The sequence below is a fragment of the Nerophis lumbriciformis genome, unplaced genomic scaffold (assembly GCF_033978685.3).
Source record: "Nerophis lumbriciformis unplaced genomic scaffold, RoL_Nlum_v2.1 HiC_scaffold_473, whole genome shotgun sequence".
In the NCBI taxonomy this organism is placed as follows: domain Eukaryota; kingdom Metazoa; phylum Chordata; class Actinopteri; order Syngnathiformes; family Syngnathidae; genus Nerophis; species Nerophis lumbriciformis.
In genome coordinates this window covers 11,716-33,865 of record NW_027316764.1, presented here as the reverse complement: position 1 = coordinate 33,865, position 22,150 = coordinate 11,716, and the positions used below count along the sequence as shown (strand labels likewise).

The 22,150-nt window shown below is 41.1% G+C and overlaps 2 protein-coding genes across 8 annotated transcripts; one reads left to right on the top strand and one right to left on the bottom strand.

The window, feature by feature from the left end:
• Positions 1–730: 730 nt before the first annotated feature.
• LOC140678397 (uncharacterized) lies at positions 731–11,142 on the bottom strand. 3 transcript variants are annotated; one of them, XR_012050168.1, is made up of 2 exons: positions 5,602–5,748; positions 731–1,472 (listed from the first exon to the last, which is right to left on the bottom strand). XR_012050168.1 is itself a non-coding variant. In XM_072912759.1 (2 exons), the coding sequence occupies exons 1-2, from the start codon at positions 10,712–10,714 to the stop codon at positions 1,125–1,127; spliced, it is 1,023 nt and encodes a 340-aa protein (XP_072768860.1). In that variant the 5' UTR covers positions 10,715–11,142; the 3' UTR covers positions 771–1,124. The 3 variants fall into 3 exon arrangements, 1 of the variants encoding a protein (XP_072768860.1); XR_012050167.1 differs by lacking the exon at positions 5,602–5,748 and adding an exon at positions 4,072–5,581; XM_072912759.1 differs by lacking the exon at positions 5,602–5,748 and adding an exon at positions 10,040–11,142 and having other exon boundaries at positions 771–1,472.
• Positions 11,143–11,213: 71 nt separating this feature from the next.
• Positions 11,214–21,862, top strand: LOC140678398 (uncharacterized). Of its 5 annotated transcripts, none has more exons than XM_072912761.1 (5): positions 11,214–11,344; positions 19,222–20,056; positions 20,149–20,316; positions 20,501–20,596; positions 20,897–21,861. In XM_072912761.1, exons 2-5 carry the CDS (start codon positions 19,967–19,969, stop codon positions 21,281–21,283), a joined length of 741 nt encoding a protein of 246 aa, XP_072768862.1. In that variant the 5' UTR covers positions 11,214–11,344; positions 19,222–19,966; the 3' UTR covers positions 21,284–21,861. The 5 variants fall into 5 exon arrangements, with proteins under 5 accessions (XP_072768862.1, XP_072768865.1, XP_072768864.1 ...); XM_072912764.1 differs by having other exon boundaries at positions 11,219–11,344; positions 19,883–20,056; positions 20,897–21,862; XM_072912763.1 differs by lacking the exon at positions 11,214–11,344 and adding an exon at positions 14,246–17,326 and having other exon boundaries at positions 19,883–20,056; positions 20,897–21,862.
• The last annotated feature ends 288 nt before the right edge of the window (positions 21,863–22,150 follow it).

The window sequence follows — 22,150 nt, the reverse complement described above, 5'->3', positions numbered from 1 at the left end:
TTTGTCAACAAATGCGTGAGCAAATTGTTGAACAGTTTAAGAAAAACCTTTCTCAACCAGCTATTGCAAGGAATTTAGGGATTTCACCATCTACGATCCGTAATATCATCAAAGGGTTCAGAGGATCTGGAGAAATCACCGCACGTAAGCAGCTAAGCCCGTGACCTTCCATCCCTCAGGCTGTACTGCATCAACAAGCGACATCAGTGTGTAAGGGATATCACCACATGGGCTCAGGAACACTTCAGAAACCCACTGTCAGTAACTACAGTTGGTCGCTACATCTGTAAGTGCAAGTTAAAACTCTCCTATGCAAGGCGAAAACCGTTTATCAACAACACCCAGAAACTCCGTCGGCTTCGCTGGGCCTGAGCTCATCTAAGATGAACTGATTAAAGTGGAAACGTGTTCTGTGGTCTGACGAGTCCACATTTCAAATTGTTTTTAAAAACTGTGGACGTCGTGTCCTCCGGACCAAAGAGGAAAAGAACCATCCGGATTGTTATAGGCGCAAAGTGTAAAAGGCAGCATGTGTGATGGTATGGGGGTGTATTAGTGCCCAAGACATGGGTAACTTACACATCTGTGAAGGCGCCATTAATGCTGAAACGTACATACAGGTTTTGGAGCAACATATGTTGCCACCCAAGCAACGTTATCATGGACGCCCCTGCTTATTTCAGCAAGACAATGCCAAGCCACGTGTTACATCAACGTGGCTTCATAGTAAAAGAGTGCGGGTACTAGACTGGCCTGCCTGTAGTCCAGACCTGTCTCCCATTGAAAATGTGTGGCGCATTATGGAGCCTAAAATAGCACAACGGAGACCCCCGGACTGTTGAACAACTTAAGCTGTACATCAAGCAAGAATGGGAAAGAATTCCACCTGAGAAGCTTCACAAATGTGTCTCCTCACGTTTACTGAGTGTTGTTAAAAGGAAAGGCCATGTAACACAGTGGTGAACATGCCCTTTCCCAACTACTTTGGCATGTGTTGCAGCCATGAAATTCTAAGTTAATTATCATTTGCAAAAAAAAAAAAAAAAAAGTTTATGAGTTTGAACATCAAATATGTTGTCTTTGTAGCATATTCAACTGAATATAGGTTGAAAAGGATTTGCAAATCATTGTATTCCGTTTATATTTACATCTAACACAATTTCCCAACTCATATGGAAACGGGGTTTGTAGAATCTACCTTCCTTACATTGGTTCTGGGCAAGCTCTTCTCGCGCCTTTCCGGCATCCTGAAGGGCCTTTCCGGCATCCTGAAGGGCCTTTCCGGCATCCCGACGGGCCTTTCCGGCATCCCGCCGGGCCTTTCCGGCATCCTGAAGGGCCTTTGCGGCATCCTGAAGGGCCTTTGCGGTACCTTGACGTTCGAGGAATATGGCCCTTTCCTTTTCACAGTAGTACTCCTCCAGTCGTTCCCGCTGGTCTGGCGGCAAGTTTTCCAACAATTGCTGAATGTCCTGTTCAACACACACACACACACACACACACACACACACACACACACACACACACACACACACACACACACACACACACACACAGTATAGGCGACTTATATAAACCCTCGGTTACATTAGGCTGACCATATTGTGAAATCCCAAAAAGAGGACACATATATGCGACTAGGTGAACATTTGCCAGTGATACTCAAACTTGCTTTATAAACAGAGGTTGGTAATAACGCGCTACCAGTGCTGTACGGTGTCGTTGATGGGGAAGCAGCCGCATCGCTGCCTTCTCTCGTTATCCAGGCCCTCACACCCCCGGTTCAAAGCTCAGCTGCAGGGCGGATGTGGATGTTTTGTGAAGGGCCCGATACATCTCTAAGGTCACCGCCGCACCACCGCCCCGCCCCTTGCGTCAACCACCTTCACCTTCACCAATCAATCAAAACGGGACCGGCAGTTGGCGGCGGCGGCGTGTGACGGCAGCAGAGCGACGAGGGAGAGGCCCAGCTGGCGGCTGGCAGCAGCGGGACCACATCGCGGTGACAACGGCGAGGCTAGCGCGAGAGAGGCTAGAGCGAGGCTTGCCAGGCCAGACGGGATCCCATCAAAGATCTTGGAGAGGCCCAGCTGGCGGCTGGCAGCAGCGGGACCACATCGCGGTGACAACGGCGAGGCTAGCGCGAGAGAGGCTAGAGCGAGGCTTGCCAGGCCAGACGGGATCCCATCAAAGATCTTGGGCATTAGACGACATCTATCGGGACCGGGGACAGCCTAGGCCGAAGGCAGTGAACACCTGCGACAGCCAAGATCAACATGGGGCCAAAGAAGGTGCTCTCTCCTGATGAAGGTGAGGAGATAAGGAGATGGCTTGAATTTTGAACAGCAGAGGTATCAGCCATTAAGCAGTACCAACAGACAATTATGCAGCTGGTGGAGGAGGTCAAAATTCTACGAGTCGAGAATGACGCAAAAAATGTACAAATAGAACAAATAACGGACCGAGTGGACGAACTGGAACAGTACACAAGAATAAATGACGTTATTCTGACCGGGCTTAATATAAAGCCCCGTTCATGAATTAATTACATATTACAAAACTGTTGTACACTAATTCATATATGTTATTTTGTTATATAAAAAGGTCAGTAAATGATTCTATATATTTGTAAACGCTTTGAAGTGGGAAAGGGATAGGATCAGGCACGTGCACACATAGGGCCCTATGGGTGCTTGAGCCCCTGCCCTTTTTTGCCTCGTCTTAAAAAGTGCCCTCTGCCTGTGTGTGCTTTTTCTCTTTTTTTCTTCTTCTTTAAACAACAGTAATAAATTCCTGTCAAGGATGTAAAAAAAACAAACAAAAAAACCAGCGGTACAAAAACTCCACGTTTTCTTGTAATACCGGGTTGTTTAAGCCTGCCACTTCCGCCAGAAAGAGAGAGAGAGGGCGAGTGAGTGAGTAAGTGAGAGGAGAGAGAGCCAACTGCGCCCGTGAGGAGACGTGACAGTGGAGCAACTTGAACCTGTGAGTTATGGTCTAGTCGCCGTCCACTTATTCAGCATCTAATATGGGTAATATTTCAGAAACACGCTGTATTATTCTAGTATTCAGTGTGCCAGCTTCTGTTTTTGCCGGACGTCGGAGCACGGCGCATCAATGGGCGAGGGCGGACCTACGTCACTTCCGCCCTCCAATCCCCTAGCAACGCGGTCGCCATATTGAATTGGTTGAAAACAAACCAGCTCACAGCGAACACAGCATTGACAGAAAAGGCATTTAACGAGGTTTCACGGCATTTTAAACTGTTCTAAATGGCGTATGATTATGTAAATAGTCTTTCCAGTGAGGCTAGGTTAAGATACGAGTTAAAATGTTCTGTAGTTGGATTAAACGACTGCCCTTACCGCCTTCCAGCAGATGCGTGGACTGATAATCCTACACAATGGCCGGACATGGAATTTGGAAATCTTTATGTCTAAAAGTTAAAGTACCAATGATTGTCACACACACACTAGGTGTGGCGAGATTATTCTCTGCATTTGACCCATCACCCTTGATCACCCCCTGGGAGGTGAGGGGAGCAGTGGGCAGCAGCGGTGGCCGCGCCCGGGAATCATTTTGGTGATTTAACCCCCAATTCCAACCCTTGATGCTGAGTGCCAAGCAGGGAGGTAATGGGTCCCATTTTTATAGTCTTTGGTATGACTCGGCCGGGGTTTGAACTCACAACCTACCGATCTCAGGGCGGACACTCTAACCACTAGGCCACTGAGTCACAAGCGCACCAGGTCGGTTGTTCGCTTCGGTTGTTATATAACGAATAAATGGTTAAATCACCCAAGGTATGTTGATAAATGATAATAAGGATGACACGGTGGCTACCAGTATCTGTACATTGATTATATCTGTAGAGAGCTCATTCAAATTCAGTTCAGTATTATGATTTATTATTTGCTGAATGACTGGAAATAGCCTTTATACCGTATGTTATTGTTGTGCAACAACAACAACTTCAGCTGTCGAACGTTATTCAGTAAAAATTCAACGGGTTCAACATTAGCATGGACCAAGTTGTGGTTAAGAAGGTGGATTTTTGTTCCTTATATTTACCAGAAACGAAGTGATCCGAACACACGACCCGGGATTTTGGGGGACTCCAGTGAGAACCGTCCTCGTTTTCCCGGTGTAAAGCTGCGAGCCATTTGTCTCGTCTCTGTGGGCTTTTAGCACGCTTTGGCAGAACAAAATACCACCTTTGTTTTCCCTGTTTCCAGTTGTGGTTTGCACAACCAAAAACAACACAGTTTTTGGGCATTTTGGAGGCAGAATGCCGGGTTTAATCAGCGCAGGTCGACAGGTTAAAGAGTAATGGCGACGGTTTGTTTTCAACGCCAGTCAGGTTGCTATGGCTCGAAGAACCCGTATGTAGCTCAGTTGCCCGGATGTCGGCCCTGCCCCATTGAGCACCGCACATCAAGTCCGCACAGAGCAGAGCGGATCGTGCGGGACAGGAAGTAGTGTACAAAATACAAAATAAAACACCGGGTTAATTTTCAAAATAAAATGCACTGTGTCTAATAATAAACCAGTGTTTTGTTGCTTTTCATGTCTTCCAAGACTATGATAATGTGAATTAACTCATTATAACAATAATTTGTTGACACAAAAGAAATGGCAATCACTTTTACAAGTAGTTAGCTTCCTATTAGCAATTTTAATTTTACATTAATTTCCATATTGTGTAAAGGACCAAAAAAAAATGTCCTGCCCTTTTCTGACTTTGAGCCCCTGCCCCTCTTTAATCATGTGCACGTCCCTGGATAGGATTACCGTACATACGCTTTGCTTCTTCCTACTGTAAAATGAAATGATTTGAAATTGTGTGATGTATTATGATGTAATTAGTCCTGACAATATAGCACAAAAACAGACGTAAATACCACTGCATTCCATTTCTATTGTATTATAATTATCACTAATAAAGAATTATTGTTGAATTTTGTGTTTGAGTGTTAGTCCTGACAATATAGCACAAAAACAGACGTTAGCACAAAAACAGACGTAAAAACCACTGCATTCCATTTCTATTGTATTATAATTACCTGCGGGTGTTCTATTCTCAAGACAAAATGGACGTTCTCCTAACGTTCGCGTGTTACCTACACACTTAAGTGTGTTGTTCGAAAGAAAGAAAGAGAGAATTGCAAAGCCTGCGGTTCTATTCTCAAGACAAAATGGACGTTCTCCTAACGTTCGCGTGTTACCTACACACTTAAGTGTGTTGTTCGAAAGAAAGAAAGAGAGAATTGCAAATTTGCGGGTGTTCTATTCTCAAGACAAAATGGACGTTCTCCTAACGTCCGCGTGTTACCTACACACTTAAGTGTGTTGTTCGAAAGAAAGAAAGAGAGAATTGCAAAGCCTGCGGTTCTATTCTCAAGACAAAATGGACGTTCTCCTAACGTTCGCGTGTTACCTACACACTTAAGTGTGTTGTTCGAAAGAAAGAAAGAGAGAATTGCAAATTTGCGGGTGTTCTATTCTCAAGACAAAATGGACGTTCTCCTAACGTCCGTGTGTTACCTACACACTTAAGTGTGTTGTTCGAAAGAAAGAAAGAGAGAATTGCAAATTAAGTACCTGCGGGTGATCCATTCTCAAAAGACCAAATGTTTTCCAAAAAACGCGTCTGGTCTGCTGCGTGGCGCCAAAGACACTTAAAGGATGCGAATACTGAAGTTACGTGACACGTGACAAGAGGGTCCCTCCTCCCCCCCGCACGGTGCTCACGTGACCCGCTGCAGCCAATCACGCTCTATAAAATCTAGCATTCCAAGATGGCTGCCAGGCCTGGATGAAGCCGGTATGTTTTAAAGTTGTCGTTTGCTTGCATATTGTAAAAACAACCGTCCAACATTTTACAACTAATTGTAAACTTGTAGGTGCCGAACATCAGGGACGTGTTGCGACGAGAGAGTGTGTCGATGATAAGATATTAAGCCGAGTTGGTAAGTGAATCTGTTTGCTAATAGTAGCGACTAGCCGTACCCATGTATTTCCTATAGGCGATTAGCATCGGCTTTGAATCCCGTTGCCTCCAATGTTTCTGATCTGATTGAATTTATATTTATGTCGAGTCTTTATTTTGGGTTTTTTTTTAGTTTATTATTCTTCGGTCAATGGTCAACAAAATAAACAAACAGTTGCACATTCATAGCTTGAAAATGAAAATGAAAATGTTGCAGACCGAAAGGGTTTAGGCTGAAGTTGAACACTTATAGCGCCTAACCCTATAAACAATGTCAAGTACAAGATGAACTTCCGAAAATGATGAAATGTCCTTTGTACAACATATTATAAATACACATTATACACAACATGAACACTGTTCAATTATATACACAGTAAAGGCATGTGAAATATCCTTATACACCTTTGTACCAATTTATATACTATATACAAACAATTATACTTCCATTATTATTTATATCCCACATTTAGTATTTTAATTAACATTGATCATAGTATTAACTACTGTGTTGATTCAAGAGTGATATATTTTTCCAAGACATTGGTCTTAAAGTGTTTTTTTAAATGTGTGAATGGACCTGGAACATTTGAAGGAATCATCCAAGCTGTTCCACAGTTGAACCCCCCTGACACAAACACATCTACTTTTTAAGCTTGTTCTTATCTTAGCTTTCTGGAAGACAGCTGAACCTCTGAGGTCATAGGTATTCTCTCTGGGTTTGAACCTCTCCTGTAGACACCCAGGCAGCATGTGGTTATGAGCTTTGTACGTCACAATAGCAGTGTTGAGGTCAACAAGATCATGCAGTTTTAAGGTTTTTAATTTAATAAACAGAGCATTGGTATGGTCATGATAATCTGCATAATTTACAATTCTAATCGCTTTCTTTTGAAGTAAGAATATAGAGTCGATGTTTGTTTTGTAATTGTTACCCCAGATTTCAACACAATAATTAAGATAAGGGAGTACGAAAGAATTATATAACATATTAAGAGCCTTTTGATTTACGTAGTTTTTGATTTTATGTAACATAGCAATATTTTTTGCCATCTTTGTCTTAAGTATATTTATGTACAGTTTCCAATTTAATTTATCATCTATATAGATTCCCCAAAATTTTGTTGAATACACCCTTTCTATCTCCATATCATCAATTCTTATATGACACTGTATGTTATTTTTCCTATTTCCAAAAATTATATATTTTGTTTTATTTAGGTTGATTGACAGTTTATTGGCATCAAACCATTGCTTTAGTATATGGAGTTCGCTCTCTACAGTCTCTAAGAGTTGGCCAAGGTCTTGCCCAGAACAGTACAGACTTGTATCGTCAGCAAAGAGAATACAATTGAGTTTTTTAAAGATTTTGCAGATATCATTAATATACAATAAAAACAATTTTGGTCCCAGTACAGAACCTTGGGGCACTCCATGTGTTATAATCTTTTTATCTGAATCTACATTGTTCATATGCACATACTGTTCTCTACCACCAAGATAACTTTTCAACCAATCATGAGCAAGACCTCTAAAACCGTACCTCTGCATTTTGTTTCAAAGTAATGTGTGATGGATGGTGTCAAAGGCCTTGCTCAGGTCAATAAAAACGCCAACAACAAACTCCCTCTTATCAATAGCAGTGGTTACCTCCTCAACTAGTTCCATCACTGCCATGGAAGTGGACCTGTTTGCTCGAAAACCGTATTGGTGTTCACTTAGCAAGTGATGCTTGTCAATAAAACTGTCTAATCTTGACACAAATAATTTTTCAAGGACTTTTGAAAATTGTGAGAGTAGAGAAATAGGCCTATAGTTGGTGAACTGATGCTTATCTCCACTTTTGAAGATGGGAATAACTTTTGCCGTTTTCATTTTCTTTGGGAAAACTCCTTTTGTAAAAGAAATATTACATATATAAGTGAAGGGAACAGCTATAAAATCAACAATTTCTTTGATCAGAGAAAAGTCCAAGTCACAGCAGTCTGTTGACTTCTTGTTTTTCTGAGAATTTACAATTTCTGTGATTTCACTTTCATAAACGGGGGAAATAAAAAACGATTCTAAGTTCCTTTGAATGGTTTGTTCATTAAATTTGACACAGTTTTCAGGTTGTGCAATTTCATTTGCTAAATTAGGTCCAACATTCACAAAGAAGGTGTTAAAAGCATCCGTTATTTCCTTAGGGTCATTTATAGTTTGATTATTTTCTATGAAATAGCTTGGATGTTCATTATTTGTCATGTTTTTTTTAATGATACCATTTAAAACTTTCCACGTACCCTGGATGGTATTTTTATGTTGTTCTAATAGGTTACAGTAATATGTTCTTTTGCTGTGCTTTATTATTTGTGTTAACTTATTTTTGTACGTTTTATATTTGTGTTCAGTTTCTTTGGTTCTGTGCTTTAAATGTCTTCTGTAAAGATCATTTTTCTTTTTGCAGGACTTCAATAACCCTTTTGTGATCCACGGTTTGTCCTTGACAGTGCTGTCCTTAATGTCATGTTTTGTCATTGGACAGTGCTTATATCATACAGTGTTATGAAAATGTTGAGAAAGGTTTCATATGCCTCATTCGGGTCTGTGGAGGTATAAACCTCCCCCCAGTCTTGAGCACATAACTCAGACTTGAATGCTGCCATAGTTTCTGGTGTTTGGTGTCTAACAAATCTATATTGAACTGCTTTTTTGGCCCCTCTCTCATCAAAGAAATGGTGTAAAATGCTGAATACAGGTAGATGATCACTTACGTCATTGAGTAGTAGTCCTGCTGTTATTTGATTGGTGAAAATGTTATCTATCAGTGTGGCAAAGTCTACTGTTATTCTAGTTGGTTTTGTGATAAGGGGAAAGAAATGATTGCTGTACAGTCCTGTTATAAAATGGGTTGTTTTGGTACTGTCCATGGGGTTCAGAAGATTAATATTAAAATCACCGCACACAATATGGATCTTGTTTGATTTAATAAACAAATAATCCAATTTTTGATTGAATGTATCTAGACATGATCCAGGTGTTCTATAAACACAACTGACATTTATTTTTTTTGATTTTTCTACTTCAATTTCTACAGTTATACATTCAAAAACTCCAGCTATAGCAGTTGATTTGCTGTCAATCTTCCAACATTTTAAATCTTGATTTACAAAAAGTGCTACTCCTCCTCCCCTTTTTCCAACTCTGTTTGTGGTGAATAATTCATAACCATCCAATCTTATTTCACAACACTTATTCTCATCAAGCCAAGTCTCTGAGACTGCAACAATACTAAATTTATTGAACTGGCTCAGATATTCTCTAATATTGTCAACATTTTTATACAAGCTTCGGCTATTAAAATGTATTACAGTAAACGATTTGTCCACATTCACACATTTAAATTGTTCGTCTGTGTAGTACTCACAGTTTCTGGTAATATTATTGTAAAGATTACAATGGGGATCTATGTCACTGCCAAACTCATTTGAATTGCAGTTGTAATTGATATTGTCGTAGAAGTCTAGTTGGATGTGATTATAATTATTATACAGTTCACTACTATGATTATTATCAGTATTTCTACATTCTAATTCCTTATCACCAACATTGGTAAAGATATTTTTTAATTCACTCCCCATTATATTTTAGTATATATTTACATCTTTTTCTTTGTACAGATAACACATTTGTATCCACCTCCACTGAAACACGCACACACACCCACACACACACAAACACACAAACACACGCACACAACTGACAATACTTTTACTCTATTATGAGCGTCCCAAAACAGTCCAAATGAAAACAAGTTTGTATTTGGTATTAAGTTAGTGTTTATACGTGGTGTTGAGTATATGTCTTTATGATCCAAGGTAAGAAAAAGTAAAAAACAACAAAAATAGTCTGAGCATTCCAAAAATAAGCTCATCAAAAATCTCACTGTAGCTGTCCTCATCAAAAAAGGAACGATCAAAAAATGAGCTCGACGAGAGTGCAATTGTGATTGTCCAAAAAATGGAACAATCGACATTATCTGAATTGTTCGAGGTCTTCAAGTTCTCTTACCAGTATCACTTTAGCTTTTTCCGGCGTAGATCCATTCAGCTGAATGAAAACCTTGCAGTTTCTTGTCCATGTGGCTCCAATCTTGTTGTTTTTCCTGAGGATCCGTGCTTCCCGTGCTATATCCGATATTTTCTTGGTCGGATGCTCGTTGATATACACCGCTGATCCCTTTAACTTTCTTCCTTGTCTCAGTAGTTCCGTTTTGTGTCTCCGGTTTACAAAGCGCACAAGGACTGCAGGCTTTGCTCTGTCTCTGCGTGGCAGTGTATGACACGCTGAGATATTGTTTGCATCCACGTGTATGTCTTTTCCTTTCAAAAAGTGCAAGACTTGGTCCTCCAGAGTTTGCAGATCGTCTGTCTCCGCGTCCTCTCCAACATTCCTGCCCGCCGTAGCAGCTCGGGCATATGAGCGCGGTCTGATGTTTAGTCCCGTGATGATGACATCTTCCATCCTTGTGTACTGCTCCAAGTTTTCAACTCTCCTTTCAAGATCAGTTATTGTCTTGTCTTTTTGTCGGATTGTTTCTTTGAGTTTCCTCACTTCATCTACAAGCTCCGTTAGCTTGCTTAGCTGTTGGGAGACGCTAGCCAGGTCCCCTGACATGAAGTTTAGCGACTTGCGTATTTCCTCTATGTCATTCTCCATCTGTGCGCTCTTCTTTGGAGGAGGCATGACAAAAATTACGTCGATGCTTCCCACGCCTTTTCTTTGTATTTTGACAGTGGATTTGATAATAATTACTAAATGTTGTCGCAACTTACGGGAGCGCCGCCATCTTTTTACAACTACTTCCTGTTCCTGCTTCAACTTACATATGGTATCTGAGTATTGTGGCGTTTTAAGGCCATTTGCACTTTTTATGCTGTGGTAAAGACAATGAATGAACACTGCAGCTGTTCTTTGGTTAGAGCCGTCGTAGTGACGTCACTGTTACTGTTCAGATGCTACTCCCGTCATAGTGACAACACTGTGTACTGTCGTGTTTATTTTATACATGCATGTGATTGTTAATGTTAGCAGTATTATTTATTGAAGGTCGAACGATAGATGACTTAATGTTGATGTTATGTGCGCACATTGATACTTACGCAGGCCAGGTCCCTAAGTCTTGGATGGCGAGCTGTAGATAGGCCTCGAGCCTGAGGCCAAGGATCTCCACCTGCTCTGGTCGGGCCGGTAGGCGGCTTATAGCCGAACCCCTTGCCTCGCACCTCATTGCTCTGCGGCCCTCAGTCAGCCGTCAGCCCCGTCGAAGGCAGCCCCAGGCGGACATACACAAGCACGAAGAAGCACCACTGACAGGTAACGTCCGAATTCTAAATCAGTCCAAAAATGTCCCACAACAACGTCCGTGTTGTACGACTAAAACATTAGCATTGGCTATTTTTTATTGATTTTTGTCATGTAAGGTTATTGTCCAAATTAATGTTCCAAGGTACCCACTTAAACGTTGCCTTAAATGTTATGTGTTTACTATACATAATACACGGGAAAAGCGTGTAAACCAGCAGACGGATGTAATGACCAGCGTTAGCTTGTTAAGACTGAAATAGATTGGTGAATTTTGGATTGTTGTCTCTTTTTTTTCAGCTTGCCTGCTTATTCGGCTAAAGTGTGCGTCGTTTCGGTCAAATTTCGGTTCAAATATGTGTATTTTTTAACAAAGTCCTGTCCAAATAGTAGCTGTCCCGATAATGTAAACAACGAAACACCGGCTGTGTTTGTGTTGCTGCAGCCGGCCGCAATACACCGCTTCCCACCTACAGCTTTCTTCTTTGCTGTCTCCATTGTTCATTGAACAAATTGCAAAAGATTCACCAACACAGATGTCCAGAACACTGTGGAATTTTGCCATGAAAACAGACGACTTAATAGCTGGCCACCATGCTGTCCCAAAATGTCCTCTACAATCCGTGACGTCACGCGCAGGCGTCATCATACCGAAACGTTTTCAGCAGGATATTTCGGCGTGAAACTTAAAATTGCACTTTAGTAAGCTAACCCGGCCGTATCATTGATATATAAACTATCAGACTGCGTGGTCGGTAGTAGTGGCTTTCAGTAGGCCTTCAATGATCACATGAAAACCACTGATTTTGTTTAGCTTGAGTTTCTCTCCACTAATTGTAAAACCTAGCAGAATAACAAAGGACAGCTTAGCACTGATTGACAATATTTTTATAAATGTATTTGATGGGAATAGAAAAAGTGGACTCTTAGTGACTGATGGGAGTGATCTCTCCCTTAGAGATAGGGTGAGAAGCTCTGCCATCCGGGGGGAGCTCAAAGTAAAGCCGCTGCTCCTCCACATGGAGAGGAGCCAGATGAGGTGGTTCGGGCATCTGGTCAGGATGCCACCCGAACGCCTCCCTAGGGAGGTGTTTAGGGCACGTCCGACCGGTAGGAGGCCGCGGGGAAGACCCAGGACACGTTGGGAAGACTATGTCTCCCGGCTGGCCTGGGAACGCCTCGGGGTCCCACAGGAAGAGGGAAGTCTGGGCTTCCCTGCTTAGGCTGCTGCCCCCGCGACCCGACCTCGGATAAGCGGAAGAAGATGATGGATGGATGGATGAATGATGAGAAAAAGTTCAAACGTGTATCTGACATTAAAAATGCAATGTTTCTTGGTGGAGTTTGTCAAAGTGATGTGTTAGAAGTGGTCAGAAAGTTTAAAAACAAAACATCTGTGGATGGTAACAACGTGGATATGTCACTTGTTAAAGTGGTGGAGGATTGTGTCCTGAAGCCGTTTACTCACACATGTAATAAATCTTTATCATCTGGAACTTTTCCTGACAAAATGAAAATTGCTAAAGTTATTCCGATTTATAAAAATGGTGATAAACATATGGTCTCAAATTATAGACACGGGCCTCTACTACCTCAGTTTGCAAAAATTCTTGAGAAATGATTTGTAAATAGACTTGATAAGTTGATTGACAAACATGAGCTAGTGAATGATCATCAGTATGGCTTCAGGAGTAATCCATCTACATCCCTAGCAGTGATGGACTTTGTAGAAAACGTAGCCACAGCAATAGAAAAAAAGCAACACACCGTTGGAGTAGTTATTGACTTATGTAAAGCTTTTGACACATTCCTTACTTCTGCAAAAATGGGAAAACTATGGCATAAGAGGTGTTTCACAACAGGGGTAAAGTAGTTATTTAAGTAATAGATCTCAATATGTGGAAATGACTAAGACTAAATCACAGCCAAGAAGAGTAACTTGTGGGGTTCCACAAGGCTGGGTATTGGGACCTAAGTTATTTCTACTATATTTAAATGATATTTGTTCAGTGTCTAATACATGGAAATGTATTATGTTTGCAGATGATACAAATGGATATTGTTCAGGAGAAGACTTGAAGGAAGTGTTGAGGTTGAGTTGATTCAGCTAAAAAAATGGTTTGATATTAATAAGTTATCATTAAATGATAAGAAAAGTAAATGTATGGTGTTTAGTGGTGCAAGGGCAAATTGTGAAGCACAATTCAAATTAAATGTAGTGCAAATCGATGGAGTACAAGAAACTAAATTCTTGGGAATAATAATTGATCATGAATTATGTTGGAAACCGCATATTGAATATATAAAGGGAAAAATATCCAAATCCATTGCTATTCTTTAGAAAGTAAAACACATGCTGAATAAGAAATGTCTGCATATGTTATATTATTAGGATTGAATTCAGAACATATAGGATATAGAGCAATATACACATATTTTAAAAACACTGGGTTCAATAAAAGAATATTTCATTTTTATTTATCTCCTTCATTGATGTGCATCCTCGATCAACAGACAATCACACCTCAACCATTCAACTACACATCTACACAGCAATGCCTGAGAAGGAGTAGGATGAAGACAAATCTTATTGCCCCTTTCAACATAGCACGCAGTCTTACCTAATAGATATCATATCAACCAACAATTACATCCAAATGTAATGAAAACAAACACAAAAAAACCACAACAAGTGCAAAACTTCATGAAGTACAAAAAAAGTAATATACACCTCACGGGATGATACAAAACCAGGCAAAAAAATAAAAATAAGTAAAATCATAAATATAAAGCAAAATGTAAACACTTATGGCTGTCCGTATGATATTATTGTTCTGTCTTTATATATTTTTTCAATTGGAATATATTTTACAGTCTTTCATCTCATTTAAGGCTGCAGCTAACGATTATTTTTCTATTATTTTTTCGGTTAATCTATAGATTATTTTTTTCGATGAATCTATAGATTATTTTTCCTTTTACCGATTTTTTTTTATTTTTTTAAATGAAGACGAAAAAATAAATTTAGGCCAGTTTTTTCAGAAGGCATGCCTTTTATTTACAAAAAAAAAAGTGTGGCCACTCAGTCAACATTGACAACAACATGACAACATATTCTGTAACAATGTAAACCTTTAAAACTTTTAACATTTAACAAAACTAAAAGTAGCTTATTTGCTTTTTAATGTGCAAATATAAAATAAACATACAGTGCAAATCTTAATATTCTGCAATAGTATAAGCATTCCAAAGGTAAAAGTATTGCTTATTTTTGCTTTAAAATGTGCAAAAATAAAGATAAACATCCAATACAAAAAAGTGCGTATTTCCTTGAATTGGCGCCGGGTGTATAGTATTCGCATGCCTCCAATTACTGCCGGGTCAAACTCGTTTCGCAAAATAATTAGCGCATGCCTGGCCTTACCGCCGGCTCAGGATTAACGCCGGATCAAACTCAGTTCGCAAAATATTCATTTTATTAGTGCATGTCTGGAATTTTCGCCGGGTCAAACTCGTTTTGCAAAATAATTAGCATATGTCTCGGACTTCCGCCGGGTCAAACTCGTCACGTCATGAGTGACACTTCACCTGTCATCATTTTCAAAATGGAGGAGGCCGATTTCAATCATTTGAAATCACATAAAGGGAAGAAGATTAAGAGCTATTCAGTAGGATTTAAGGTCCAAGCTATTGAATCTGCTAAAAAGAACAGTAAGCAGCTATGTTTTATTAATATACCGTAGCTGCGTGTGTCAAATATGAGTCATTAAATGACTCCCGCCTCCTGGTGGTAGAGGGCGCTAGTGATCCTTCTTGCGACTACCGGTACTAGGGATGTCCCGATCCGATCTTTGGATCGGATCGGCCGCCGATATTTGCCAAAAAATGCGCATCGGCAAGGCATGGGAAAATGCTGATCCAGATCCAGTTTAAAAAACTCCGGTCCGTGTTTTCCAACGCACCGATTTAAATAATACATTCCACTTTTCTGCTGCTCCCTATAATTACCGTTCCGCATTTTCCAGCACACCTTCAACACATCCACAGGTCTGTGGATTCTCACGCAGTTGCTTTTAGCTGCTGGCATAACACGACAGGCTCTTCTCACTCTTTTCTGTGTCTCCCTCTCACAGACAGCAAGCGCACCTTCTTACACACGTCACATACTGTCACGTCATACGTCACATGCTGTCACGACACACGTCACATACTGTCACGTCATACGTCACATACGTATACGCCCTCTCCCAGCAGAGAGGTAGCAGCATGGCTAACGTTAGCTGTGATGCTAGCGCAGCCGTGCGAGCAACGCTCCATCTAAGGTGCGCGCCTGCGCAATTACGCACTGCTCAAGCGTCCTCTGCGCACGGCAAATCTATGCCACGCACAAAATCAAATAAAAAAATAAGCGCATAACAATGTTCGACACACGGACACGACAGAGAAAACAGTTTTCGTCATCATTGTTCAAATATTGTGACGTCTGTCGAGACGCTTATCTCCGTTCGGTGCCACACGTCCACACCATCAAAATGCCGAGGCAAACATTTCCACATCAACACCGTATGAAAAAATGCGTGATTTTTTTAGTTGTGATTTCCTTCTCTGCATGAAAGCAGCATATATGAATGCAGTATGAAGAAGAATGTTTTAATGTAGACATGCAAGCCTTGAAAGAAAATGTTGAAAACCTAGACTACATTTCTTGCAAATGGGTGCATTTCTACCCTATATTTTAACTTTAGATTTATTCTCATATCAAACTCTTTTGGCTGTCTTTTTGACACTTACATCCACACCCCGGATTATAAATAATGTCAATAATTCAATGTGATGACTGTATTATGATGATAGCATATATCTGATAGTATATGTCTGTATCATGAATCAATTTAAGTGGACCCCGACTTAAACAAGTGTAAAAACGTATTGGGGTGTTACCATTTAGTGGTCAATTGTACGGAATATGTACTTCACTGTGCAACCTACTAATACAAGTAAATGATAAATGATAAATGGGTTGTACTTGTATAGCGCTTTTCTACCTTCAAGGTACTCAAAGCGCTTTGACACTACTTCCACATTTACCCATTCACACACACATTCACACACTGATGGAGGGAGCTGCCATGCAAGGCGCTAACCAGCAGCCATCAGGAGCAAGGGTGAAGTGTCTTGCTCAGGACACAACGGACATGACGAGGTTGGTACTAGGTGGGGATTGAACCAGGGACCCTCAGGTTGCGCACGGCCACTCTACCACTGCGCCACGCCGTCCCAAGTCTCAATCAATCAATCCAAACACATAGAATCATCATACTGCTGTGATTATATGCATCAAGTGTTCATTCAAGGCTAAGGCAAAATATCGCGATATATATTGTGTATCGCAATATGGCCTTAAAATATGGCAATATTAAAAAAAGGCCATATCGCCCAGCCCTAGTTCAATGATGCCATTTCTGTTTGTCATGTATAATTTGGTCTATTTTGTGTTTATCCTTGAAGAAACAGGTCAGTTTCTTGTTACCAACCATTGTGTATTATTCAAAGTCCCCTAATTCAGCTGGCTAGTTGTTATCAAGAGTACCGAAACCCTTTTCAACATGATTCTGACAACTAAGTAGGCTAAATAACTTTCAACTTGAATACATGCTCGGATAGGTCAGTATCGGTATCGTATCGGAAGTGCAAAAACAATATCGATATCGGATCGGAAGTGCAAAAACCTGGATCGGTGCTGCAGAAGAAGACAACAAGCCACAAGAGTGAGCAGCGATCGTTTGCTTGCACTTTTAACATGGAGGATTACATATCTCAAATAAAACCGTTTTCTAAACTGGACTTTCAATGGAAGCAGGAGGTAATACTTAAAGGAATATCTCCATCGAGACAGAGAGACTTTTAAAACTGAAGAAAGATAAAGAAGGCTTCTATAAACAGGTTATCCATGCTTTTGATCAGAAGCAGCTGCGCATGGACTCATAAGTAAAGGTAAGACCATAATAACGTTTTTTTTGTAATTAAATGTGCTTTTCATGATGGTATCCTTACATCACTCAAATTTATAAGCGCAGGCCTAAATTTACCCCACGCCTTTTGGTAAGCGCAGGAGTGAGAAGAGGTTTTAAATCAATTAGCGCCCCGACGGCTATTCAAGGAAATACGGTATGTGACGCGTCGACGCCGTTTTACGTAATCGATGACGTCGACGCGTCGTTTCAGCCTAAATCTCATTGTAAAGAGAATTCCATAGTTGAACCCCCACCACTGATATGCACATTTGTTTTCAAGTTGTCCCTGAATACCCATGTTGGAAATGACCTTTTCTTCTATGCTCTTCATTCTCACAAGTGATGACAAACATTTGTTGTAAATTTGCTGGTAATGTTTTACTTGTAGCCTTAAACGTGACACATGATGTCTGTAACTTTACTAGCTGCTGTAGTTTCATCCATCCATCCATTTTCTACCGCTTATTCCCTTTGGGGTCGCGGGGGCGCTGGAGCCTATCTCAGCTGCACATGGGCGGAAGGCGGGGTACACCCTGGACAAGTCGCCACCTCATCGCAGGGCCAACACAGATAGACAGACAGCATTCACACACTAGGGCCCATTTAGTGTTGCCAATCAACCTATCCCCAGGTGCATGTCTTTGGAGGTGGGAGGAAGCCGGAGTACCCGGAGGGAACCCACGCAGTCACGGGGAGAACATGCAAACTCCACACAGAAAGATCCCGAGCCCGGGATTGAACCCAAGACTACTCAGGACCTTCGTATTGTGAGGCAGACGCACTAACCCCTCTGCCACCGTGCTGCCCCTGTAGTTTCAATAAACCATAATTAATAATTAATATGTTAGTGTGTTCTAAGTGATCTACTTTATGAATAATCCTTATAGCTCTTTTCTGTAGTTGATACAATGCCTTTATGTTACTCTTATGTGTTCCCCCACACTTCCACACAGTAGCTGATGTATGGCAATGTAAGTGTGCACAATTGCCCTATAATCTAACACATATTTGACCTTATTTAATATAAAAATACTCTTAGACATTTGTTTCCGTACATGTGCAATATGAGATTTCCATGTCAGACCGTCATCCAGTATCACTCCTAAAAATCTAAGTTCAGAAACCCTTTCAATATCAATTCCATCTATTGACAGTGTGATCCTTTCCTCCCTTTTCCTCTTACAAGACATCATGAACTTTGGTTTTTTTTACATTTAATGATACTTTATTGACATCAAACCGTCTCTTAAGTTGAATCATTTCCTGTTCAATAATGTTTGATAATGCTTTTAAGTCATGTCCCGAACTAGAAAAGTTGGTGTCGTTCGCAATGAATACAAATGTCAATAACTTTGATACCTCACATATATCATTCATATATAAAATAAACCATTTTGGTCCCAAAACCAAACCTTGTGGAAGTCCACATTCAATCCTCATGTGTTCAGATGGATTACCCACAACATCCACAACCTCTTGTCTATTATCTAAATAACTTCTTAGCCAGTCTAAAACTACTCCTCTCACACCAAATGAATAGAATAGGGATCCATCTCGGTTCACACTCCATTACAGTAGGTGGCGGTAATGCACACCACAAGGTTGCTTGCCAACCGCCATAAAAAATCAAAAGAAGAAGAAGAAGAACGGGCGTGCGTGCGTGAGGGGACGTGACGTCTGACGTCACTACCCCTAGCGGTTTAGGGCACGTATCCAGAACATTCGGGATGTCTGGACGCTAGCTGGAGGTGAGGCGGGAGCGAAGAAAAGTGGAAAAAGTGTGTTATTCGTCAAAAAACCCACACGACGACGGTCATTTTTTCGCCGTGCTATTGTAAAATGGTCTTTTATCTGTGTTTTGTGTTCCGGCTCCAGAATTTGAAAGTTCTGCGCGTGAAGCCGGTGAGTAACGTAGAAAATGAACGTTTCAAAAGTTCAATAAGGTTAACTTAGGCTATCTTTTGCTCGACGCAGTGAATGTGTGCAGGTTACATGCTACGATATTGCACATATTTCCAACTGGTTGAAACCAAAGCCTATGACTTTATTGTCAGTGTTGTTTGTAGGCCCAGGTCGCTAACGTTACTTTGTTACTGTCAACAACGTAACGTTAACGTTGAGGGTAACGTAGTGGAAACAGACGTTCTTTGCCTTGATAAATATGCAGAGGACGACGTGTTTCAAATATTGGTGAAATGTTTGAATTAAGCAGTTACTGCATATGTGAAAGTTTTTTTGAAATGATCAGACTTTGGAGAAAAAAGCAAAATCCTAATATGTTCAGAAGGGCTGTCTAACGGAGTCGCCCTCGCCAATAAGGGATTGACCACGTAATGCAGTACACTATACATCATCATATGCATTTTGCATCTTAAGTCACATTCTCTGTTATGTTCTAGTACCATAGAGTGGTTGGAAATAAAGTTTGTCATTTTGAGCAACATTTGTGAGTATTTGTTCATTTTAAAACACCATTTGGTTATGCCATTCACCATGATTTGGAAAGAAATGACATTTGTTTATTGTCTCCCTGCAGATCTTGTGTGACGTCTCTGCGCCACACAAGAGAGTACAAATCACACAAGAGACTGAGAGAGAGCAGATACTGATAGAGAAACTCATGCACACAACCTTTGGCCTTCGCCGGCGACACATTGTTCAAGGAAGTCCAGGGGTGCGGGAATTCCTGGAGAACTGGCCGGCCTCACAGGTAAATATGTAGTATGTTTTGATTAGTAATAGTTCATCAAAATCATTGCCATGTCTGATTGTTTTTACACCGAAATATTTATATCTGTACAGGTGTTTGCAGAGTTTCATCGTATTACAAATGTGAATCCACGCAACCAGTTCTACTGTGAACTTGAGCGCTACACACCAAAACTGGTTGCACTGTATCGACAGAAGTCCTCAAGGACTGGAAAGGGAGCAGAGGCACTGCAAGAGATGCTGAGAATTGATGACTTGGAGGTAAGTTTATGTTTGCCTTTTTCATGGGGACAATGTTGATCATATGTGTTGTCATTGCAGATTATAGACGCCTTGATAGTAGTCAGTCATAGATGACTGTTTTTAACAGAACTGAAGCATGCACACTGTTATATCAGTGACACGGACTGGCTATGCTGGCATTTTCTCTTGTTTCTCCATCTAGGAAGAATATGACATCAACATGCGACGCACTCTGGTTCTTCGTGGACTTCCAGTGTATCTCCGGGAGGATGACACTGAATTCTACAAAACCTGTAATGTAAGTATGTCTCTGCAGCCAAAGTTATGCTTGGAGATTTGAGGAGATGAGGAGGAGGAGGAAGGACAGGAGAGGAGGGGAGGGGAGGAAGAAGAATGAGACGAGAGGAGGGGAGGGAAAACAATGACAGGAAAGGAGAGGAGAGGAAACAATGACGGGGAGGAAGAAGGAGCAGAGGAGATGAGGAGGAGGAGGAGGAGGAGAGGGGGACTATGCATACTGTATGTTTTGGCTCTACAAACAAGAATTGTGTGCCATCCTTCTGGATTGGTTATAGTTGATTTTCTTGTTATTTTGCAGGGTGAAGATGAGATGGAGACCACTGACACACCACTGGCGTTTCTCTCTGTGGCCCCTGACTCCACTGGTTCCAGCAGCTTCAGCCCGGAGAACATATCCATCGTGATAGAGGATGAAGTTGTTATGAGCGAGCTTCCCAGGTTGGCTGATGCATTTGTGGTGCTGCTTGGTTCAATCTATGCATCACACTTAGATCAGTGCTTCTTAACCCGGGTTCCATCCAACCCTAGGGGTCGGCCTCAGGGGTTCGGCGGAGCCTCCGCCACGTTGGTAAAGACACATCCGACTTATCGTGTAAATAAAAACTTCTCCCTGTCGGCGTATTATGGATACTCCCAAACAATGTTCCCTCTAATTTTCCATCTGATTTGCCGGTTGTTTGATTGATCGATTGAAACGTTTACTAGCAGATTGCAAAGGAGGAGAATACATGATATGAAACAGTACAGTACATATTCCGTACAATTGACCACTAAATGGTAACACCCCAATAAGTTTTTCAACTTGTTTAAGTCGGGGTCCACGTTAATCAATTCATGGTAATGTGTGTGAGGTGTGTTATTTGTTGTGAGTTTATGCACTGTGTTGGTTTTGTTCTTTGAACAAGGTGACAATGCCAAGCCACGTGTTACATCAACGTAGCTTCATAGTAGAAGAGTGCGGGTACTAGACTGGCCTGCCTGTAGTCCAGACCTGTCTCCCATTGAAAATGTGTGGCGCATTATGAAGCCTAAAATAGCACAAGGGAGACCCCCGGACTGCTGAACAACTTAAGCTGTACATCAAGCAAGAATGGGAAAGAATTCCACCTGAGAAGCTTCAAAAATGTGTCTCCTCAGTTCCCAAACGTTTACTGAGTGTTGTTAAAAGGAAAGGCCATGTAACACAGTGGTGAACATGCCCTTTCCCAACTACTTTGGCACGTGTTGCAGCCATGAAATTCTAAGTTAATTATTATTTGCAAAAAAAAAATAAAGTTTATGAGTTTGATCATCAAATATGTTGTCTTTGTAGTGCATTCAATTGAATATGGGTTGAAAAGGATTTGCAAATCATTGTATTTCGTTTATATTTACATCTAACACAATTCCCCAACTCATATGGAAACGGGGTTTGTACCTTCAAGGTACTCAAAGCACTTTGACACTATTTCCACATTCACCCATTCACACACTGATGGCAGGAGCTGCCAGGCCATGCAAGGCCCTAAGCATGCACGAACCATCAGGAGCAAGGGTGAAGTGTCTTGCCCAA